This window comes from Thermobia domestica, chromosome 8 (genome assembly GCF_964235325.1).
Source record: "Thermobia domestica chromosome 8, izTheDome1.hap1.1, whole genome shotgun sequence".
Lineage (NCBI taxonomy): Eukaryota > Metazoa > Arthropoda > Insecta > Zygentoma > Lepismatidae > Thermobia > Thermobia domestica.
Window position 1 is genome coordinate 27,819,997 of NC_137461.1, and position 26,194 is coordinate 27,846,190.

A 26,194-nucleotide genomic window follows, 5' to 3' on the forward strand; every position below is an offset into this window, starting at 1 on the left:
TGAAAAATATTTGAGACATTTTGATGAATTATGTCTTCGTTTTACATTAATATAGCTATTTGGTATTCATATTTGGCGAACGTCACTGAGACTCCTAGGATGATTCGATCTACATTTGTTCGTTTGTGTGCCTTTACCACACAGTGTTCAACTTTCGGTCTTTTAAATTTTCAGGATACAAACCAGAGACACTCTAAATTTTCTGTTTAGATTTTGGCAGCATACGAACGTAAAATTACAAAATGGCGCGCTTTTTAAAAAAAAAAAAAAAAATAGCTGATATCCACTGGCGAAAATCCCGGGGGGATGATGGGGACATATCCCTTACAATCTTGGAACCGTCCCTCTCAATAATCCGATTGGAAATGTCTTTAGGGAGAAATGTGATGATTTGTGTCCAACTGTCACAAAGGAAAGTGAGATGAAATTGATACCTCCCAGAATAAGCCTCAAATCTGACCGCCTCCCAATGTTGAAGACAACTCTGCTCCCCTGCCCATGTTGTCCCGGAGTCCCACACAGGGGACATAAAATATGACGATATTATTATTACTTTACAACTTTAAAATTAGACTGGCAACATTGAAAACTGTTTACAGGGAATGATCATATTTGGATCACCCCTTGTAAACAGTTTTCAATGTTGTCAGTCGAATTTTAAAGTTATAAAGCAATAATAATGTCATATTTTATGTCCCCTGTGGCGGACGCCGGGACCGACATGGGTAATCCTCCCCAGCATTGTTTTTCGCCTTCATAAATATTTTGCACATCGCATATTATATATATATATATATATATATATATATATATATATATATATATATATAGTCTTACCCGTCTCCCCAATGTTGAAGACAAATTTGTGCCACTGCTGATATTCACGCTACAAAGCGCAATTTTAAGTCTTTCAAGTTGAAATTTTCAAAGTAGAAGCACAAGGGACTAAATTAGCTGTATATATTTTAGCGGCATAAAATTTAAAAATGGCGGCACTTTTTTCAAAACAGCAGTGAATAAAAAGTTGTTACAAGTTGTGACAATGACACTCATAAAATGTAAATCATATTTTAACATTTTTACCCCAAAGAGATTGAAGTATTTCGAAAAAACCCAATAAAACCCGAAAAAACCCACATGGGCCCAGGTGGGTTGGGTTTTTTCAAACCCTGGTTTGCGATAAGTACCTGACCGATTACACCAGTTACTTAGTAATTAATATGGTTGCTTTGTAGTTAAATAATTAGCTTTATCTTCTTTGGTACGGGAGACAAGGTTCGACTCACAATGGGAGCTCCTTATTAGGTTCCAGGTCCTGTAACCAGCTCTTTTGGAAACAAAGTAGTTTAATGGCCTATGGTGTTTTATCTTGCTTGATACTTTTCGCACGTGTCAACTACACCGATTCTGTCGCGGTTGATCGGATCCCATGATAATAGTGACCCGGCATTCCATGATGTTACTTGTAATAAACTATATGACAGTAAACACTTGACTACCTTTATGCAATTTTTGACTATAGAACTTATCAACATGCAGTCAAGTGCATTTCGAATTGTGGATGTTAACATGGATTAAATGTGGAAGCATGGAACAGTGCTCACCTCCCGTACCAAAGGTCTATAGCTGGATCCTATACAGAAGGATGATTTCCATCCGTTTATTCATGTCTGATTGTAAGCCTTCGCCTGTGCTCAGGATCGACCGATCTAGATGATTCAAACAGCAAGAGAAAGCCGAAGGCCTCTAATATCGCAGAGAGTTTGCATGTGTGTGGTTTGTGTGCATCATGCCCCCCAAAGTAAACCGGTTTTAATGTTCCATTCGAAATTTTCCGGGACGCACATTGGAAAACAGCAGGGAAAATGGATGTGCATTGGGGGTCCGCACTTCGTTCACGTAGTAAGGGGAAAAGAAAGAGACCTTGTTGTACTACAGTGACTCCACCTGTAGCTTGAAAGTTGTGTTGACTGGTTGAGATAATCCTTCCTATACAACGTCTGATATACTATTTCATGTTTCACAGTCAACTGGAAACTCCATACCGAAGGGATCACGATCTATCCGGGAAAAATTAAATTTGTTACCATAGTCGATGAAGCCTGGATTTATCTATCAGATTGGCAAAATTTGAGCCCTAACATACACCCCACGAAACGCTAAAACCCGATCTGACTTCATCCGTCAGTGCAAAGCAGGTTTCTCGAAGGGATTTTTGGTTGTCACAGGATACTGCTATGAAAACAAGTGAACGATTCGGTAGGTGCCTAAAACTGCAAAATCAACTTCGCGTTGTATCAGCAACTATCCTCAAACACCAATTTATACAAAAGATCTGCCCCGTTTCTATGGAAATGCGATAAATCAAATCCGTATACATATGGAGAAAAGAGCAAACATCGGCGATAGGGATCGCAATGTGTTGCTAAGGTCTTCTCCAGGTTTGTGAAACATAAAGATCCCTGTTTTTTAATATTGGCAGCCAATTGTTTTACCTTCAACAGATAGATAGTAAACATCTTCGGCTGCACGCGCTCATAGACAAGCACACATATATAATAAAAAATATTGTAGCAAGTCGCATAAACAGCCCTGCAAACAAAGCACAATTGTTGATATTCTGCTAATTTAGATTTTTTTTCGAACGTCTCGATAATTTTAGTATGAGACACTTTATTAACCATTATACTTCTTGTTTTCGTGAACAGAAGATTTAATAAGCTTATCAACAAGCATTCCTGTAGTCTGGATTATAAAGTGCATTTTACTAGAATTATCGCAAGTTCGAAGAACCGGCTAAACTGGCAGAATATCGGCAGTCATGATTTGCGGCGTTCTCTATGCGACATGCTTCAATATTTTTCACATGCATCTTGCAGAGATACAACGTTTAGTGCTTGAACTACATAGATATATATACTGGCTTTTATGAACACGTTTACTTTCTATGATTAGCATAGGCGAAAAAAGGACAGTCTTTACCCATTTTCTTTGTTTTACCTGTACACTTAGTGTTTTTGAGTTTAATCTGTTTCAGTTCTTGTCGAAGTTTCCTTCGATCAAATTTAATGTTGAGTGTCTTGTAATATGACTCGGACATTTTAAAACAAAACTTTTACATAGTTACATCAGTTCATATGTGAACTATTTTTAACGCAGTCGCCATCCCTCTCGATGCACTTAGTGAGACGAGGGATTTTTTTTATGATGCCTTGGTCAAAGAAGTCTCCCGTCACCCTCTACCTATACTTCCTCGTAAGTTGATTTTTTTTTTCCATTCATGTGCATCTTCAGGGAGGGGAACAGATGAGAGTCTGAAGGCGCCAAGTCAGAGGAATGCGCTATTTAGTCAATCAACGGTCTTCGAATCCTTTGTTCATCGTGCATATCAGTACGACCGTTTTTAAATTCACGACACCACTTAAGCACACTCGTATGATTCATAACTCCTTCGCGATAAATTGATTTGATCTCGTTTAAAACTTCAGACGAAGATTTTCCCTTAACAACGACGTAACGGATAACGCTGCGAATCTCGCACTTGGCGGCAATTTTATCGACATCTTTCATGGAAGACGTTACTGTGGCCACAGTTTGGGTTGTTCTGGCCCGTGATTGGGCTCACTAAAAAGGATAGAAGCTAAGCTACATGGCCAGAGTTTGTAAAAACCAACCCACCTGGGCCCATTTTATTTATTTATTTTTCGAAATATTTCAATGTCTTTGCGGTAAAAGTGGTTAACATGTGAATTATATTTGAAGATTTCATTGTGGCGCAACAATTTTCTGTTCACTACTGTTTTGAAAAAATGACCGCATTTTCAAATTTTATATTGAATCGACGAGAAAATCTATACAGCTAATTTACAATGTCTATTGCTTCTGCCGACAAAATTCCAACTTAAAAGTCCGAAAATTGCACCCTGTAGCGTGGATACACGCTAGTTGAAAAATGGTTGCCATTTTGAAATTTTACGTTTGATCGCTGCCAAAATACATATACAGCTAATTTAGTGTGTCTCGTGCTTCTACTCTGAAAATTTGTTTTCAAAAGACCGAAAAGTGTGCTTTGTAGCCTGGATACCCGCTATTTTGAAAAAAAAATCCATTTTGAAATTTTTCGTTGGTATGACACTAAAATCTATGCAGGAAATTTAGTGTGTCTCGTGCTTGTACACTGAAAATTTAAACTTAAAAGACTAAAAGTTGTACCCTCTAATGTGTGTGTGTGTGGGGGGGGGGGGGGGGTGCAGGCAGGAGCTCAGTATCTTTCGCCAAATTTCAAATATATTAATTTAAAACTAAGATATAATTCATGTATTATAAAATAAATGTTTCAAAATGTCTTATATGGCAAAATATTTTCCAGCGTAAAATAAATGGTTTTATTGTTGAAGTTCACTTCCGATACTGTGCGCGTTCAATTACGGCAATTTCCTTAGCACTAGCAAGACGGTTCTTTCTCAAAAATGAATTTGAAACAATTAACAGAGAGAATTCACATTTTATAAGGTAAATATCTTAAATGAAGTTAAATATCTTCCAGTTTAAAATAAATAGTTTTATTTTTGAAGTATTCACATCCAATGCTTTGTGCGTTCAATTGCGGGAATTTCTCGAGCACTTTTTCATAGGTTTTCCCGAAAATGCAGCTTTGTTTACTGCATATCGCCACTTCTTTTAATACGGAAAGTTTAAATTCAGCACTTCAAATAGTAGTGTTACATAGTCTTTGGAACTCCAAGAATTGATCTTAATTTTGAGAAGAATTTTTACGCTATTGCTAGTATTGATTCTCCAGAATGCTCATTTGAAGAGTAGCAACTAAAGACTGAACTAAACTGTTGTTGGAAAATCAAATTTTACTGAAGAATACGTGTGTTACCATCTAATGTATGAAATAATACTATTAGCTTTACTAATGTATTTACTGGTGATACAGGAACCTATGGCCTTAAACTCGTCAAATGTATGAGGGATGACGTCCCACCTGGGCGCCGAGCACCTATTCACGGAAAGTATTTTCTAAAATATAAAATTGCATATTTTACTTCAAATAGGCTATAAACACAATCCATACATTAATTTGATCTATAATTATCTCAAGCTAAGGTGAGCTTTTTTTTTTATCCATTCAGTACTTTATAGCCTATAGGTCTAACATTGAATGTTGTTGTATACTCTAACATGAAAGCATCTAATTCGCTCAAGGGAAGTCCAAAATCTGATAAAAAAGTCACTTTCAATGTGATCACCTTAGTTGTACCGATAATATACTAGCAAAAAGCTCAAAAACCCAGGTGAGTTTTTTTCACGTGGATCCAACCCGAAAAAACCCGGTGGGTTTTATCGGGCTGGGCCCACTTGGGCAAACTGCCAACATAGCAATAACAAATTCCCTCTTCCCGCGAGGGCCCTAGTACACTTATTTTGTGGACGTGCCTCGTGTGTCCAGGAACGAGCATGGCTGGCTATACAAGTAGACATATGTTGTGGCTTTCTAAAATTCACAATCTTGATTGATGGCATAGCTGTATAACCATATATATATTCTCACCTTTCCATTCTCGAAGATAAGCCAAATTCGAATTATAAGTATTGGTCAAAATAATGGAAACGCCTGTGAAGATTTGAACATCCTATATTGATATAGTATTGTTCTACCTTTAGCACACAATACAGCTTGAATTCAGGATGGAATAGACAGGTACAAATCCTGAATAGTAGTAAATGGAATTTGAGGCCATTTGAAGCAGAGCCTTTAGTTTACAGACGTCGCTGAACTTTGTTTTCGAAAGCATTTCACAGAGGCATGATGAAAGTCAGGTCTGCGAATTGAACAAGCCAGGGAAGATGATGAACCTCATCAGCATTCTCTTAACCACTCTTGAACAGGTCAGCGATGTGAGTGGGTACATTATCATCCTGAAATTTGGCATTCCGGACCGGCAATAAAGTTTGCAGTACCGGGTTGACGGTTTACCCAAGAGTCCTCTATATATATTGCTCCATGATCAGACCGCGTAATATGAGAGGGGGGGCTGCTAAATACCATAATTTAGCACCCTAGATCATAATAGAGCCGCCACCATGTTTGACCCGGTGGAGACAATCTACATAATACGTTTCAGGTGTTCGCCAAACACTTGTCAGAAAAACGACACACCCAATCCTTCAATATCCCGTTTTTGTGAGTGTTGCACTATGCACGTCGCCTTTGCACATTTGTATTTTTTATTAGGGGCTTGTTAATAGTTACGTGCCCATTCATACTCGTTTTATCTACTCCCGCCTCATTCTTTTGTGTGACCATGGGGTGTTTAGATGCAGATTATTAAATTATGTAATCATTTTCTCGGCCGTTGATTTCTTTTGTCTCGTCACAGTACGCTTCAGTGCCCGGCGTGTTCCTATTCTGCAGTGCTTTGATCATTTTTGTGCTTCGGCGATTCTTTTACCGTGTATTGTGTATGTAGTCATGACTTTTGAGATCGTACGTTACGTTATATCCCATAAAATGACTGTTTTGCTCATACCGATACTTCAAGTAGACGTACAACCTATGACGTGTTTCTAATGCTTGTATATTATTAAACGAGCTGTCACCTTTCTTGGTTGGTAATTCGAGTTGAAAACTGCTTCCTTTTGTAGCGAGGGACGCTTGTATTTGTTTTGTCCTGTATTTTTGATGAAAGAAAAAAAATCCCATGTAATGTTGCTGCTCCACTTAAAGAAATCTGTTCTCAGGTCTCAAATGATCAGGGTTCATTGAATATGGTCGGGGATTGTCTTTTGTAATAGATAAGTGATTGAGAGATGCTCTTGATTCTCGTAATGTGCTCTCCGTATTACCCTTAAAGCAATTACCCACCATATGCTCCCAGAAAGGTGTTGTTTCAGTGGTATTTACGTGTACTTAAATGCATAAGTACGGATTAGAAGTACACGGAACTTAACAGTAAGAAGTGTTAAATACATATGAAAGGTATACCTTCCCTCTCTTAGACATATTTCTTCATACCTAGTAACTTACGTCAATGGAAGTGAGCAAATATACAGGGTGTTTCAAAACAACACCGACAACGGAGGTGATTCCTGGCAGCAAGGTAGGACGAAAAGTATACACCAACCTGGGTGCACAAATGCTTCCTTTCGAAATGGCTGCCGGTAAAAAAAGAAGTAGCTTTATAGGTCCATAGCTTCAATACTATGGGACGTACCGTAGTCGGGTAAAGACTGCGGTACTTCCATAACAATTTTTATAGGGGTAGTTGATGACTTTAAATTATATGCCCATAGCCAAACTGTCTCTATAAAAATTGTTGTGTGAGTAACCTTAGGATTCTGAAACATGCATTTTTGGATAGCGCACATGTTAGTTCCTAAGTGAAGTCTTGACCCGGCTACAGTAGGTCCTATAGTTTTGGAACTATGGACCTTTAAAGTCATTTTTCATGTTTTCAGTAGCCTATAACTTCGAAAGGAAGCGTTTGTGCACCCAGGTTGTCTATACTTTTCGTCTTTTCTTCTCGTCCCAAACGTTTTCGGTGTTGTTTTGAAACACCCTGTATACTTTAGTACTTATATACTATAACAACCTAGAATAGTTCGGGATGCCTTTCGTGCAGATCTTGATCCTCCAGCCCCGATATGGACGCCCACATTGTTCAGAAATACCCTTTTCAGAAAAAGAAAAATATGGCTGGTGACATGTGTGAGGTGTCATTCTCAAGACTGATGCACGAGGCATGAATCAATTAGGAGCAATATGTTCCTAAGTGAAACTCTAAAACTTCCTGAAAAATTAAAAAAAAAAAAATGTTATATAATTCATTAGTTACATAACATGTTCAACATTCTTTTTGGTGATACGAGTGTTTGTGCATGTTACTTTAAGTTTTGGGAAGTCTGTAGTAAGTTCATGTGGGAATTTGTCAATTTCAAAATGCGGAAAATACATGCATCAATATATTGTTACTAGTACATCACACCACACCCTTTCGCTTATTTACTGAACATGATTAAAGCAAAACTGTGAAGTTTTAGAATTCGAGATTTCATCTGAATAATTACTGTAGTTCAGCAATGTAATATTCAACAGAAGCCATAATAAATTCGTGCTCTAGTTTAATGCAATAATTATGTGAAAATATCCGTAGAATAAAATATTATTTTAGTAGCCAATATGCTTTTCATATTTTGTTTCTTCCAGTAAATCATGACAAGTATTCCGTCGTAAAGCTCTAGAATATATAAGCATTCTACGAGCTGAGGTGGGAGATATCGATGTTGTTATGAATGAGGTGCCACCCAGAAAGGGAGCTTTTGAATTTACTCTTACAAAAGAAGATGGATCAGGTATTTATAGTTTGTGTACTAGTCATATCATACTTTTTTTCTTCTTTCTTGCAAGGAATATTGCATTCTGCATTTTGAATATAAGTACTGCGTTGCTGAGATTTTATGTATTGGTGTGATAGTTTCAAAGTATCTGTAAAATAAGGCAACTTTGAGGAAAGTAGCGCCCTAGAATATAAGAGATACTGTTTGTAAGCGTTTGGGGGCAATATTTACGGTTGAGAAATGTCACGATCATTGTCCAAGAGGTGAAGAACGTCGTTTCACGTTTATGGTCAGTCAGTCACGAGTAGGGTTGCCAGATTTGTAAAATCAAAAGGGAGGACACTTTGACTTGGAAAAAGAAAAAAAAAAGCTTAAAAAATTGCTTTTACCAACTTAAGTTTGCTTCCAGATTATACCAAACAGCACATTTGAAAGAAAAAGAAAATATATAAATTAATACATTATTAAAGTAAACTAATACAGTACCGTAATAAAGTATTAAAGTAATACAATTCTATAACCGTATTTTTTTTTACTTTGCTGACAAAACTTTCTAGGAAAAGATGTCTCCAAATTCTTCGAAGTTGAATTATTGTTTTTTAAGTTGTCTATGTTTAAAAGGTCACCCTTTCCTTTGTTGGAAATCTCATTGTCACAATAACAAATAGTACAAGATGCATAACAATACCTTTTGCACTTTTCCGTATACATGGGAATTCATTTTCAGTATAATTGCAAGCTCTTTTCGGCATGTCGTCAAATTCTTTCCGTTACTATTCGATTTCTTGAGCACTAAAAATATGACAAAGTTGACCATAATCTTGCTTCTATCTCTCTATTAAAAAAAAATAGGACTAAAATTATATTCTAGATCAGTTCGTAGACGCATTCGAGTGACAATTACAGGTTTTTGGATCAAAGCCGAACTGTTTACGTAAATTAATCGTCAATCAATATACGAACAAATGACAATCGAGTGATAAGTGGAAATGGCATTTCCTGTATGAAAATATTAAGATTAAAAAAAAACTACACGGTGCTGCTAGAAAAGCTCAATATATGGTATAAAGTTATCCCAATGGGGTGCCCGTATATGAGTGAAAGACTACAAACTCGTGAAGCATTTTGATACCAGATCGCATCCTTCTTTTTCTTTTAGAATAGTAGAATACATGTAAGATTGTAATATACATAAGAACTGAAACAACATAGTAAGAAATTAATTTCTACTAAATTTTTGCTTTAATCTACGTATCTACTCAGCAGCAGAATAGTATCGATAATAGCTATTGTATACTTGCTCCTTCCATTCCTTACCTTTCGTTGCATAACAGACATCCACTTCGAACTGAGGTTAACAGAGAAAGTGCGGCATAGACACGTTACACTCTTACTACCATAAATGATTTTTCGGTATAATTTTAGTTTACTTCTGTTCACAGTATGGCTAACCTAATCGAAACAAACAAAAATGCCTCTTCATGACCATATCCATGATAGATGCTTGTCAAAAAGTATTAGGAAGACTTTAATTCAGCAATGGATCAACAGTTGTTGATAATGGTATGTTTCAGATATAAATAGCTCTTTACAGTTTCAGATATAAATAACTCTCACCACTTTGATATCTGATTATTTGAGATTAAGAAATAAACGCTTATACTTTGTAGCTGTAAGAATTTCTAAAAACAAAGATATATAAACTAAAATTTATATTATATCTGTGTATACAAACAGTTCTGCGAATTGGAAATATTTTAACCGGTTCCTGCGAACCGACTGAATAGCACCACTGTATACACCATGACAGTCGTTTGACGAATCTGTGCAATACATAAGATGAAAAAGTAAGGTTCATGGTTGCCGCTTAAGGTGACATCAGCTAACAAGGCTACCATCTGAATGGGTGTGATTGTCTGTGTATGGAATAACCAGAAAGGTTTCCTGCTTGTATTGTTACTTTGATAAAAATATATCTGCTGCAGCAATTGTAAAATCGTAATCAACGTCCAGGGCACGAGGGCCACTATTTATATTTTGAGCCTAACAATGGAAAAACAGTAATTTGTCGTTGAAAATTGATGTTTTTTGAAATATTCTCCTTTATGATCAATACACTTTTGCATTCGTTCGAACCGTTTGTCAAAGCATTTTTTTTCAATCATCTTGAGACACCTCCATAATATGGTTTTTGAACGCATCAACGGCTTCTTCCGCCGACGAAAATCGTTGTACACGCAATTTATTTTTGACATTCGGGAACAAGTAGTAGTCATTGGGTGCCAAATCAGGACTGTATGGATCAGGATTACCCACCAAATCCATTTTTTGAATGTTCAAATAGTCTGTTAGACGAGATATGTGAGAGCTCGCATTATCTGGATGAAGAATGATCCGACAGCACTTGTTTGTTTTCTGTATTTGACCGAAGACCTCCGGCAAACAGTGTTGTGTACCGTTCAGAGTTGACCGTTCTACGTTACTCTAAAGTCTCAGTTGTCACATGACCAGTTTTCCCGAAAAAAAAAAAAAAAAACAGGCGGCCATTGTTTCGATGTGCTTCGAGCGCGAACGTTTGTTGTATTTGGTTCATCTTTCCATACAGGCGACTGCTGATTACGTTCCGGCTCATACGCATATATCCATGATTCATCACCTGTTACAATCTTATGTACATCTTTTGACGCACTGCCATTATGTTTATTGAGCATTTGTGTGCACCAATCGATGCGAGCTTCTTTTTGAGTTTTGGTCAAATTGTGGTGGATCCAACGAACAAACCTTTCTCCTAGCTAAATGATCATGACGATCTTGCAGTATTAAATTTCGCACATCATCAGTGTTTTCTTACGCGAATTTCGTCAGTGAGCGAATGGCGGCCACGAGTAAAATCGTTATACCAGCATTTCACAATGGCAAAGAGTGGGGCTTCATCCCAAATATGGAAGTAAGTTTATAGATGCACTCTTGTCTTGATAATCCAGGTCGAAAATCGTAATAAATCATCGCATGAAAATTTTCGAGTTAATTCCATTGTTCCGTTGTCTCGCAATCTTCAAGTCAACGTAAACAACATAAAGTTATCGACAAAACATTTTAAGTATGTTATGGTCAACAATGTCAAACTTTTCTATGCAATTAAGAAATGGCGCCTAACTACAATCAGTGTTGCCAAGGCTCAAAATATAAATAGTGACCCTCGTAAAATGTATAGCCATTCCTCCAACCTCCAGAAGGTTCTGTTGCTACTACTGAGATCTATGGTAGCATCATGTCTTTCTCATAGTAAGTGAAATGATAACTTTGGATTGCAATATTAAACTCTGTGAAATATACTGCAAACCTTTCCAGAAACAACCAGCAATTGTGGTGGACAGACATGTTCGTAAGATTTACTTCAATAGTAAACTTTAAAAGTATTTTAAAGAAATAATACACACCGACATAGATGATAATCTGTAACTCAAGAAATTTAATACTGTTAATGTGTTTTACGCTAGAAAAGATTGCTTACGCCTTTTAATTGTAGTCTTTTAATATCAGTATTTCACTGTCCTGTCTAAGATGGTAGTTTTGGTTCATACATATGCTGTTCTTTCGGAGTACTCATATTTTACGCACCTAAACTTATAAAATTTATATATTTAATAAAAAGAATTATTCTTCACTCCGTAGACATACTTAGGTATTTTCCACACTCCTTGCTTAGTATGTAGTATGCATTCACAAAGAAAATATATTTTTTAACACGCCGAAAAGCTGAAAAGCACAGCTACAATAATTTGCTATCAGCTAGTTTGATAATAACCTTTGTTTCACTCAATAGTAGTAAGACTGCAGCGTTTATATGCTTTACTTTGTCTCTTTGTGTAGCTAAGTTCGAAGTGGATCTGTTTACTATGCAACGAAAGAAAAGGGATGGGAGGAGCAAGTACACAATAGGTATTACCGATAATGCTCTGCTTCTAAGTAGATGCGTAGATTAAAGGAAGGATTTAGTAAAAGTTACTCTCTGATCATGTTTCAGTTCTTATGAATATTTTACAGATATCCCACTATTCTAAAAGAAAAAGAATGAATTGGAGTGGAATTAGGTTCGGTGTCAAAATGCTTCGTGAGTTTGTAGTCTTCCACTATTTATCCCCGGCGACTCCACTGACATCCTATACCATATATCGAGCTTTTCTAGCCGTATCGCTTCGAGCCTCACGAAAAGGGTTTTTCTTTACATTTGCGTATGAAATCTTGCCTAGAGAAGGGGCCGCGGTGGCTCAGTGGTAGAGCGCTCACCTCTGGTGCTTGGGGTCCCGGGTTCGATCCCAGCCCCCGCCAAGTGAATTTTGTGGTGGACAAACACGGTGTGCGTAGGTTTTCTCGGGGTTCTCCCGTTTCCTCCCACTTTCTTCATTCCGCCATTCATTATTCATCATCACAGTCTCCTTTAGCCTAACCGACCTAATCGTGGGACGTAAAATTCAGATTTCATTTTCTTGCCTAGAAAAGCTAATATATACTTGGCAGATAACCTGGGCACAAGGTTTAAATCAGTAGGTTCAGCATTTTACCCCCTTCCGTTCCACACCCATGTCTTTTAATAGAAATTCAGAATTTCCCTTAGCTACTACAAAAATCCCTTGAAAACACGATTGCTAGATTACACTCAATTGAGCTTATCTTTATTTTTTGCTTATATTTTAAATATTTTTGGGTAATATTTTCATACAGGGAATACTTTCTATCTATGATCCATATAACTAATCGTTCAACTTAAGCCAAAGCAGAAGGAGAAAATTTAGTAAATGTAAACTTGTGAACTATACTACACGCGCAAGATTTAATGAGCATCGGTGTACATTAACTAAATTTCAACCAATTGAGAAGAATAGAATACCAAGAAGTAAAAGAAGTATCAAAATTACCGGCAAAAGATGAAAGATCCGTCACAATGAGTGGAATGTTAAAATTCATAATATTTAAGCCTGACTGGTATATATATATATATATATATATATATATATATATATATATATATATATATATATATATATTCCGAATGTTTTCATTTATGAGAATACTGCATTGTTATAAACAACACGGTTAGTGTTCTGAAGCTCAATTTATTTTACTTCACTGATACGTAAACTGTACTGTTAAAAATCATTTTTGTTTTCGCGGAGAATTAAATAGTTGCTACAAGAGGTCCACGATATCAGCAAAACTGGAAAACGCTGATCTAAATCTTTTGTCATACATTCGGGAAACTTAGCTAGGACTTTCCTCACACATAGAAGCTCAGGAAGCATGAACGTAAATGCTTCATTAAAATCAAAAGTCATTTCTACAGATGTGTGAATGGCTGAAAGCAAGAGTGATTTGTGCCTTGAATCACTTCTTGTATTAATATGTAAGTTGTATATGTGACACTTTGAACTAACTTGGAATAAATTAATCTTCTGTATTTTATAGTCCTTAAAAATTGTCCATTTATTTTAATAACACGCAGTACTTTATACAGTTGTATATTTTTTTGACTTTTCAAAGTAACTCTTAAAATATTCACAAGTATGCAACATCAGTACAACGTTTCTATCAGTTGTCCTCCGTGGATAGGTCGGTAAACTCGTCGCTTTTATAATCAAGGGATCCTACGTTATAGTCCGGATGGAGATTTTTTCGGGTGCACGATTTTAAGGTTCTATTAATAATAATTTAAAAAAAAATGATATATTGAATTTACATATCACAAATATATATGGTCCATATAATAACGCAGATATTGCCCCACTTAGAGGTTGTATATTGCATCTCACGTTTTCTAAATGAAATGATGTGCAGTGGTTATTGATTTAAATTCACCAGACCTTTTCTCCTCAGGTCGTGTTCTATGATGTTTTGAATAAATTTATTGATGTTTTATTCCTTGCAAAAACAATCTTATGTATGATATGACTCATGTACTAATAGTTTTGTTGCTTTCAACCGTCTGCGGGCTGCTTTGTTTCTAACTCTAGATTGGAAGCTGCTAGGGATTGCTGTAGAAAGCTAGTATATGGCTTATTGCGCTTTTTAGCTTACGAAAAGATTTCGAGGCACGCTTTCTTTTCTTGCTTACGGAAATATAAAAGTAGACTTCAGCATTAATCTTGGATATTTCGATGCTCCTTAAGAATGACATCGTGTCATATGTTTTGGGTGGTGTAAGAACATAAGGACAGTTAATGGAGGAAGATGGAAAATAAAAATATCTTTATATATGTATCTCAAAAACATTTTGTTAAAAGCTTTGTACTCCCAAGTGTGTCAATTCAATTCTTTACTGCAAAATAACACTACGTTCAAATTAATTTCACTTTGTTCTAGTGAGTTGATGATTTGAATTAATTGAGTATTAGTAGAATAAACATTAAAAGTCTTACCAGAACGAAAATTAATTCGGACATGTCCCTACCTTAGCAAGACTAGCACTACCGTCAACTTGCTTATTCAGGGTTGCAAATACCTGGAAAGAAATATCAGAAGATAGCGCTTCTACGTTTTTTCACTTCCATATTACTCCTGTTTTATCACTGATTTTTTTGTCTTATACTCTAGATTACATTCACAAGGAGCATTGGAGTTTCCAAAGTTTTAATTATTATATGGTTTTAGCTTAAATTTAGGCATTTCAGTAGGCGTTTCATGTAGAAACTGGGCAAAACTATTGGTGACTATGGCTCGGAAAATTACTATTAATATTTTCTCGAAAGTAATATGCCAACTCTGAAAGTATTTCGAAATTTATGCTCTTAGTTCTTTCGGTACATTTGGAAGGAACGAACTCTCAAAAATTCAGATAAATTTGTATACGGATTTTACGTCACGTTGAACAAGGTCAGGAAAATTATATATACGTTGGTAACTCTCGAGGAATTAAATATGCCACGCAAATAAGTTTAAAGAAATCCTCATATAAATCGTAATCCCGTTAGAATGGAACTTTCCCTTTGTTAATTTTTTCTTGACAACATGTGAAGTAGTTCGTATATTGGGTGCTTTTTTCTAATTTAGGACTTCTGTAAGTCTCGCCTTACAATAATTTGGAATTCTTACTAAATCGTTGAGTACAAAAGATTTTTTTTTATTATTATTATTAGAGAAAGTATACGAAGTAAAATTTTAAGCACTAAAGCAAACGCCAAGAATATAGGAGGGTTGCGCGCGCAACAAAAAGTGGGTGGAGAGAGCAACAGCCAACTAGCAATCTACGCACTTGCCACATTTACATTTGCCTTGCTCAGTCAGTGTCAAGGTTTCCTGTTTCGCGCGCTTGTTGAAGATTGGTTACGGCAGAACACAGGCTTTGAGCTGTGGCTAGGTAAACGGCTGTCGTGTGCTTACTCCTGCAACAGGAGGGAAAGAAGGTGGCACATGACAAGGAAGAGTTGACAACAGCGAGCTGTAAGGTGCGCGCGCAACCCGTCTATATTTTTGGCGTTTGCTTTAGTATATGTAATGAAAGTTTAGAGAATACATCCTTGAACAAAAGTCTTCATAAGTAAGAGAGAGCAAAATGTAGGAAGAAATGACCAAAAATAACGATGCAAAAGAAAGTAAAAAAAAAAAAAAAACTTAGTATAATACTTGCACCGTGGTGAATTTCTGAAGATAGGCACTAAAGAACGTTGTAGAGAATTAACTTGCGCGAACCCTGGATTTTCAGAGTAAGGTTGACTCTGCTATTATGTAATAAGCAAATAGCACAAAAGTGGCAATTTCTTTCTGAAAGAGATTGAACATATTAGTAATCTCAAAACGAATTTGCTTCAGTAGCAAATGTGGTACTCACCGTGAAAAATTTTCACATTAATTTTGTTATAGTAATCCTGTTAAGAGAATTGTAATGGAAAACAATGAAGTTTTAACATGTAGTTGAAATGTCTTTTAATGACAATCATAAAACAAAGAACATTTTATATAAAATGTTGCAATAGATACATTCATATTTGTCGGCGAAAGAAACGTGCTGCACATGGACGGAACCAGGCCGGTTTTCACTTTTTCAGATCAGATAATATCCCATTAAATACTTGAAGCAAAGGGGAATCAAAGTCCGTCGACCCTACTGTTCCTTTCCTCTAAGGTCGCGTCATAATTAACCTTCTTTGAAAACCGAAGATGCAGTTAAAGTGTGATGTCACGGCGGGAGCAGAAACAGCTTCCGCCCAAAGTCCTTGCCACTCACCCTCGCTTGTTAGTTTTTTTGCAGGGAAGTTAGTGATTTTTGTTTCCCTGTATTGAGGAAAATTAATTACTATAGGGTTCGTGTTTGCCTATAAGCATGTCGAATTGTACTGTCAATACTTGTCGCAATCACAGTAGAAATACTAATATAAAGGTTCTGAAGTTATTTATCACGTATTTTCCTCGTATCTTCGGCGGAAAGTTTGGCTAAAGAAATACTGTCGAAAAGACACCTTTAAAGTTGAAAACTCCCGCGTCTGATGCTATCATTTTATTCCTGAAGCTTTTGAATGTGATTTAAAATCTGAGCTTCTAAATATTCCACCAGAGAAAAAGTTGAAACGAGATCTTGTGGCTTCACTGAACTTACCAGTGTCATGAAGGATGAGGGGGGGGGGGGGACAAGAAATGACCATGTGTGTGCTTTATCGGGTACTTTGTCCTATCTGTTGGTGACCCTTGGTACTATTTGACTGTATATGTATGCATGCGTAGATGTAAAAATATCCATGTAAAAATGAGCAAAAGATTTGACACCCTGTTCTTTTTTACGGCACCCTGTTTTCGATATTAAAACGCCGTTTTCTCGAAAATACAGTTTGGTAACATTCCTTCTTTCTTTTCCCTTACCCTTCCAAATAATGAAAGAAGTAAGTGTACGGAAGCTAGGTGTTTAAAGGGGAAAAAAAAAAAATCACAGAGTGGGGGTGCACTCAGGTGAAGTGACTTGTGACCTAAAGAAAATGTAACTCTTCGTCTGTGTTATCTTCTGTTTGTTCTGTGGGCAATGAGGGGCATAAACTAAGGGAAGAGCTTTCCTTTTTGCGTAATGAAAACGAAAAACTGAATTGACTTTAGCGTCCCTTTCAGCAGCGAGGCTCTATAAAAGGCGGACCTAGATTTACATGGAATCCAAACCATATTAGCTCCCGCCGGGAATCGAACCCGGCTCTCTCATGGCAGACTCCTACGCCAACCACTAAGCCATGAAGAAGCTCACGAAAAACTGAAGCCCCGACAGTATGTAGTCCGCAGCAGCAAAAAATCTACAACATGAGTACGTAAGTTTATTGTGGAACGATAAAGTCTTTTGCTCCAAAAAGAAGTATGCAGGGGAGGACACCGAGGTTTCTCCTGGCGTGATTCATGAGATTTAGACGTTATGTTGATTCTTTGGGCTGTTAGACGTAGTTTCACAATAAAGTTACATGCTCCAGGTTTTTTGCTGCGAACTGTACAAATGCACAATAATAGATTTATAAACGAAGTTAAAAGAATTGGCAAGCAAATATACTAAAGAATTAATTTGAAAGGCCAGTTCTAAAACCTATCATGGTCGTTTCAATAGAGTAGTTAAAGCGGGTAGTGATATAGCATTACAAAAAAGTTTTACACCGGACCAAGTATATATGCCAATAAATGACAAGAAAAACTAAGATGGACTGATTGAGATATCATTCGTGCATTAACACAACGCGCCTCAGTGATAAATTACAGTCATTTGCTGTTACAAGTCCGAATCTCCCTACCCAATGATTCAACACCTCGACATTGTGGGCAAAAATTACAATTTTCTTCAGTACTCTTACTCCAGTTCTAAAAATTTTGATGGAGGGCTCCGCTTAAAGAATGTGGAGAAATTTTCAGTGCTTATATTTCATGAAATGAATGTTCAGGGGCGCGCATGCTATGACCAAGAGGTTTATTTAATTTTGAGATCACATAGAAATGTTCAGGTGACAAGGATTTGAGGCTTGACTGATGCGTGGGAACAGCCAGTGTATTATGATTTCGATAAAACTATGAGTAAATGTTACTTTTCGAAATCATATCGAAAGTTGAAGTCTCAGGATTCTAAATACTTACAATTCTTTCCAGGATGAATGGTGGCAATATCAAGCCGGTACGTGACGTTTGGGCGCGAGTTAAATTAAAAAGTCATTATGTTAGGCGCTGAGTACTAAGTTCGAATCAAGATATCACAAGGTGTCTACTGTAGTGGACGTCCTTGAATTATACTGGATTTTGTTTTACATACTAGAAATACTGAAATTTGAAAATTTTAAAAACTGAATTAACAATTTTGTAAATTTAAGTTTCAACCAAAGTTAAGTATGTTTTTTATTTGATAACTTTTCAAGCCAAAGGTAAGTAGACCAGACTAGATATGATTGACTGCATTACGTACATAGTGAGCCTATTCCACTAAAAACTTAAAGCAGGACCTCTACTGTAGTTATGCAATAAGTGTGAATGTCAAACACATTTCTAGTGGCTAAATGACCAATATATGTACACTTAACTATTATTTTTCACTTTGAAATCGTTCTTTTTTTTCCTTTCGCCACTTTTTTTAGTGCAGATTAAATGCTTACAATGAGGCGAAAAAAAAGTGATACAGGAAATACAGCATACTACAGTTCCTAAACGCAATGTCTTAGACACCCTGTATTAACAGCTTTCCCTCAACTCATTTAGGATTTTTAGATTTCTGGGCTCTCGGCATGTAAGGCCATTTCGCCCGTCACGTTTGAGGGGGCACACTATCCGGGGAAAGGAAAGGAAGAAAGGATTTGGGAAGGAAGGAAGCGGCCTGGTACCACCCCAGCATTTGCCTGGTGTGAATGAGAAAAACCTCATTCAGGGTGGCCGGCCTGAAAGAGCGTGTTACACTTTTTCGACCGAGTGCCTCTACCGGGAATCGAACCCGGGACCGCTCGCACCACAGGCGATAGCGTCAGCGACTACGCTACGCGGGGCCACTTCTCTCAACTCGAGTACGCGGAAATCTTTTATTGGTAGTTTTTTTTATTGGACTTAAGGAAGAAAAGAGTTTGGCAAACGTAATACGAAAGAAAGCAAATTTTAATATTCATAAGTATGTAATTATTAACTTTTTTTTAAAAAAAAATACAAAAATTAAATCAATATGTTTTAATTAACATTAAGAAAATTAACAGTTCGTCTGATTCCTTCATTTCCTAGCTTTCTTATATAATACAAAAATTAGATCAACATTAGATCAGAAGAACAAGAATCGTGAACAAGCGAAAAATCAATCCATGACGAGGTTAGGCAACAAATGCCACAAACGCATTAAACTATTTAATTTAGATGAATAAATAAGATAGAAAATAGAAAGATAAATGAGGTGAGATAAAGATAAAAGTGTAGGAATCTTGATTCGCGCTTAGTTTTCAGTGCCTAGCTTACTTTATATTTCGTAAATTGTGATTTTTTACTATGTACCTCGCGCCCAAACGTCCTGTCCTGATATCAAGCTATGTGGTGGTCTCGTTTCACACACTCGGGGTGGATGGAAGCAAAAAAAAAAAAAAAATGGAAGTTGTATTTCGAAAATTTTACAAATAAAAATAGAAAGAAAGAAAAAAAGGAATGTGTTTAGGGGACTATTTGATGTCCTAAGAAAGACACTTCCATGTTGATACTGTTTGATAAGATCAGGATATTCTTCAGAATTCGGTTTTTAAATAGAAAAACACGGGAGCTTCGGAGGAGGAATGTTCTTACGACAGTGGATGCAAAACTATTCTTCAGATGCTGCACAGCGCTAAAGTGAGTACGTATTGTATCTGCATGTAGTCTTCATTTTTAAAATTTGTTTTACTTGCAAATCGCTACGGTGGAACATTGGCTTACCACACGATATTTGTCCCTTCTTCACCGTGGAGACATCACACAAGAGCTGGAGAAAGTGGCTACGCAGAAACAGCGAGTTATGAAGGGACCTGTAAAAGCGTGGAACAGTAGGGTCTACGGACCTTGAAGGGGAATAATAATGGTAGACTTCATAATATGCAGGCTATACAATGCAGTGGTAGTTACGTGTTCAAACACCATTCGCGACCTTCTGTACGGCATTTTTTTTTTTCTGTGGAAGAAAGAGGAACTCTTCCTCTCTTTGAAGCAAAATTCTTCGTCAGTTCTTCCTCTAATTCTATTTTTTAGACAATCGTACTACGCCATTGAAGCGTTTTGCTGTGTATATGTTTGTACGTAACCTTTATTTGATAATATTTTCTTTCCTAGCAGTTCTATATTACTTGTAACTGGTTGAAACTTTTTGACCCTTTGTTTACATTTCCGCAGGAAGAGGCTAAATTCCTTGATTCATCCATTTTGTGTTACAACAATCCCTTGAGTTTTGATTCAAAAGATTTTCTGTTGATAGTAGTAGCGTTTGGGTAAGGCAGTCAGAAATACATATATGTTAAAACATTATATACTAATGAAAAACATGAAACTCTTACGTTGGTGGCAGATGTTGCCCATCTCAGTCTCAAATGACGCTGCTTGTCGTCAGAACTAAAACTTGAAAACTGAACATTGCTAAATTAAACCATACGACAAAGTTTAAGGCCCATATTTATAAACACTCCTTGAACTGTTCCTTGACTTGACTTCAAGGCTTCCTCGGATAAGTGTTCCTTGAAGTTTAAGGGCTACTTGAAAAAAAGTCATATTTATGAACCTTCCTCGACTGTTCCTTATCGAAGGTTGATTTCAAGGTAGACTCAAGGAAAGACGTCATACAAGTGATGAGGTCATAGCCAACAGCCAATGAGTACTCATACAATAAAAGAAGTACGAAATTCGCATTTTTAAAATTATTCCTTTCAAACTACTATGTTTCTTCAATGATTTGTTGCTTGCAACCTTCCATTCTTGTTTAATATTTTAATAATATTGTCAGTGCTTGCACTAGTAATCAATGTGATACGCCAAAATGAACTAGCAAAAACTTATCAACAATATGTGCATCTTGGAGTTTGGCAGCCCAACCTAATATTTAAATAAGTTAAGAAGAAGCCTAGTAAAACGAACACTGTTATATATTTTAAAAGATTTTTGCCGGCAAAATCAAACTACCGCAAATTTTGTAATTTTTCGTAAATACCTCGAAAATAAGTAACATGTCAATTTTTGATGTTGCAGTCTGGTTTGGTTGTTCAGAGGTTCGTTCTCCGTGCTTTTTTTTCATTCTAAGGTTTTTAAAGACCATATGCAATATGTTTTCCCGTGTTTTCAGTTGTATGTAATATGGTATTACAACTATCAAATTTATTGTGTGTGCTGGAGTAGATAGTTAAACAGGAACTTCCCATGTTCTGTTAGGCTTACTAGAAAGGCCTAACTGCACATGAACATCCTCACATATAAATAAATTATATATCCGCATTGCAAACAAATCATTATCAAAATATACGGGGTGGACACACGTTCCCGTACCCCTGAAAATAAGTAGTTGAGTTGATTTTGAGTTTAACGTCCCTTTGAGCAGCGAGGCTATATGAGACGTAGATCTACTGATTAGTGTGGAATCCGAACCACATGAGCTCGCGCCAGGAATCAAACCCGGGTCTCCCACGCCAAGTGAAAATAAGTAACATAAACCACTAAACCTACGTAAATAACTACACGGAAAGAACTGAATGACATGAACAATAATGCTTTCGAGAAGTTTTACTGAGGTAGGAAACATTAAGTCAAAGAATCAATCTCTCGACCGTCATTCTCATGACAAAGCCGCCAGGTTCTGAGAGACATTTTGAGGAGCATTTCAGGTGTAACTTGAGTAGAACTTCTTTCACTGCTTCTGTCAGTTCGAAAGTGGTATCCTAACGATTTTGTGCAACGATGCCCATAATGAACTCCCATAGCGCACTATCACAGGTGGTGAGTTCTGGGTTTCTCTCATGTATACAACAACTTCCAATAACACGTTCTTCAATACTGTAACTGGAAGTATCAGCCATCGTTCACATAATCTGAAACAATGGAAAACCTTACATTTGTATTTATAAAGGAGTAATGGGAAAACTTACATTAGCATTTATCAAGGTGTAACGGGACTTTCTGGCCACCCTGTACTACTAGACATATACTTTAATACCAAATACGATTTCCAAGAAAATGACGTCAAATACACAAACAAATACAAATAAACAAATAAACAAATACAAAAAGTTTAGACAATATAAACGAATACTTATTATAATCCTGCAAGTGTCATAAAAATGAACATGGTCATCATCATCATCACAGGTACTCTGCCATTATTGGCAAGTCACTTGCTGCAATTGAGGAGCTTCCATGCTACACGGTCTTCCGCTAATTTCTTTATCGTAACGTACGATTTCTCTGCTTTGTTATCATTCATTCATTTTAGTCTTATTCGCCCTCTCCCTTCTATCCTTCCACCATACCCTCTAGGACGTCCCTCACGATACAAATCCTTCTTACCTAATATCCCAAACAGTTTCTGTTCCTGTTAATAATATCTAAAATTGTTCTTTTCTCTCCTGCCATTTCTAACACCCTTTCATTCGTTTTCCGTTCGATCCAACTAATTCTCTCCATTCTGCTCCACAATCACTTCTCGAAAACTTCTAGTCGTTTTTCATCATTTTTGCGTAAGTCCATGTTTCTGTTCATACAGTACAATACTCCACACGAAGCAGTGTATGAATCTTTTTCTCAACTCTTTATTCATAGATCCACCAAATAGTATTTTCTTCCTCCTAAATGCTTCTTTCGCCATTCCTATCCTTACTTTTTTTCACATTCACATTTCATGTCATTATTAATAATACTACCTAGGTATCGAAAACTAATCACTCGTTGTATTTTCTCACCTTCCACTTCTATATTTGACACCAATCCCTTCGTTCCAATCACCATGGCTTTTGTCTTTCGAACATTTATTTTCATCCCATATTCTTCACAGCCCTTCCTCAAGTTTTCTAACAACTTATTGTTTTCCTCTTCAGATTCTTCTACAGACTCCATATCATCTGCAAACCATATACACCTAATCATTCTATCTCCTACCGAAATGCCGTCTTCATTTTCTAAGGTCTTTTCACTATTTCTTTTAGGTAGATATTAAATAATGTAGGCGAGAGACAGCATCCCTATTGAACTCCCCTTCCAATTGGACTCTCCGCTGTCATTTTCTCCCCTATTCTAAAACTTACTTGTTGGTTCATATATAAGTTTATTATGAGTCTTCGATCTTTATTTTCCAACCCAACTTTCTTTAGAATTTAAAACAACAATATTTCCAATTAACACGGTAATAAACCTTTTCTAGATCAATAAATACCACATACACCTCTTTCCCTTTTTCTATAAATATTTCACCGATCACCCTTAATAATCAAACTGCATCTCTTGTGCCCATACCTCTCCTGAACATAATAATGCACATTAAACACAGTTCTTTTTTCTTTTAATCTAAATTTTCATATTGAATTGCGCCGGTACCTACTAACGCAATTAGTACATGTTCCTAATCTCCCAATATGTTTTTTTTTTTTATCTTGGACGGGAAGAACCATGAGGAACGAACTTCTGAAGAACCTAGAAAAGACAAACTTAAGCACCACAATCGCCGTTGCTTGTTTCATGTGTGCAGGATCTTTCGGGCGAGTTCAAATGTACCGTCTACCTAAAAGCTACAGTATCTATTTTAGCATCCCTTGAGGCACAACTTCCAGTGCAATCCTCTCAACCGAAATAATAATAATAATAATAATAATAATAATAATAATAATAATAATAATAATAATAATAATAATAATAATAATAATAATAATAATAAAAGAGTTAACAAAAATATCACAATTACCCTGACGAAGTGATAGCAAACATCTTACACACGGTGCCTTCCAGTTTCCTAAGTTCAAGCAGCCAGAGATCTTGGCAGAACATGCCAAAAGTAATAGCCATTATTATTTGAATATATTAAAGCGTGATTCTTTTACAAATTCAGTTAAATAAATCTTGATTGGAACCACATACAGACTTGGTTTATACGTCATTATACAGACTAGAAAAACACTTCGGGCCTTATGTAGAGTCGCTCTGAAGCATGATTACAATCATACTAAAGAGTTCGACTAACATATGTTTCCTGCAGTAATCAGGCTTTTAGTAAGACCCTAATCAAACGTCAAAACAACTCTGCATAAGGCAGTACAAGTTTGACTCACGTATTGAGTAGTTGCGGAGGTGACCACACGCGGCGCCACCGGTCAGTCGTTGAAAATGGAGACTTTCGTTGGTGAGCTAAATGCGTATTTTGGTTTGAAGGAACAAAGTCAGCAACGAGTGTGCAGCGTAAGTTTCGCATACAATACAGCAAGGAACCACCCAACAGACCAACAGTGTACAAATGGCACCAAACATTTGTTGAAACAGGTTGTTCTGTGCGACACACAACGGCTCCAGGGCGCTCACCCGTGACTGACGATGTGATGGAAGCAGTTTTGTCCACAGTCCCCGGAAATCTATACGATGTGCATTACAAGAAACTGGTATCCCTCAGACCACTGTTTGGCTCGTATGTCGTAGACGTTTGTCCATGAAGTCATACACATTGTCGTTGGTTCAAGCATTGAGTGAAGCGGATAAACATACCCGACATGAATTCTGTGTTACCATGTTTGATCGCATTAATGGTGATGAGTCATTCTTGAACAATGTGGTATACAGTGATGAATCAACTTTTCACCTTTCCGGCCGAGTCAACACACACAATTGTCGTACTTGGGCCACGAAAAATTCACATGTGCACGTGGAGCTGGTTCGTGTTTGAGCGCCAAAATGAACGTGTTTTGCGATGTGTCCAGAGAAAAGGTATATGGACCATTCTTCTTTGCTGAGAGCACCATCGCCTATCTTGATATGCTCCAGAACTTCGTTGTTCCACAGTTAGATGAAGATGACTACGATGGCCGCTTATGGTGGCAACAAGATGGCGCCCCGCCGCACTACCTGATAGACGTAAGAGAATTTCTTGATCAGCGTTTCCCAGATCAGTGTATAGGCCGTAGTGGATCAATTGCCTGGCCGCCGTGGTCTACAGATTACACGTCACTTGACTTCTTTCTGTGGGGGTTTGTGAAAGATGAAATGTACACCCCTCCCCTACCTGATAATGTTAATGAACTGAAACATCGCATCACAACAGCCATTGCGGACGTTTTCCATGAAATGCTGGCTACTGTTTGGCAGGAAAGCGACTTTGGTTGGGATGTGTCCAGGGTGACCGCAGGTGCACGCATTGAGCCAGAATGGATTTGTCAAAAAAAAAAAAAAAAAAAAAAAAAAACTTGAAACGTTTTGTAGTATAATGGCATATAAAATAAGTTTGTATGTGGTTCCAATACAGAATTATAACTGATTGAAGTTTTAAACCCTATAAAGTATCACCTTGTTTAACAACTAGTACTGAGCGACAGACTAACTAATCAACTTCCGGGCCAAATCGCTTAACCTCGAAACTCCCAATTTTGAGAGTGCATAGAAATGACAGTGAAATGAAATCTTTCAGTTTAACTTTCCACGATTATACCCTTTAGGCTAAGGGAGAGGGATAATTAAGGCAAATGAATGATGATAGAAGAATTGGCGGAATGAGAATATAGGAGGAAACGGGAGCACCCTGAGAAAACCCACTAAAACGATGTTTTTCTTTACAATCTTAATTGGCAGGGAGTCGAACCAGGTACCAGGAACAACACGCACCAGAGTTAAGCGAGTGCTCTACCCCTGAGTCACCGTGCCCCGTGTATAGACATCTGACATAAGGTACCGATAAGGGATA

At 37.0% G+C, this 26,194-nt stretch overlaps 1 protein-coding gene across 4 annotated transcripts in view; it reads left to right on the forward strand.

The window, feature by feature from the left end:
• Window positions 1–26,194, forward strand: part of LOC145692807 (uncharacterized) — a 57,235-nt gene that overhangs the window by 3,728 nt on the left and 27,313 nt on the right. For 2 of the 4 annotated variants that reach the window (XM_081768293.1, XM_081768292.1), the window contains exon 2: window positions 8,213–8,358. The exons of the other annotated variants lie outside the window; for them this stretch is intronic. In XM_081768293.1, coding sequence (XP_081624419.1) covers window positions 8,213–8,222 — 10 coding nt within the window. In that variant the 3' untranslated portion in view covers window positions 8,223–8,358. The remainder of the gene's footprint in view (window positions 1–8,212; window positions 8,359–26,194) is intronic. 4 annotated transcript variants of the gene reach the window in all.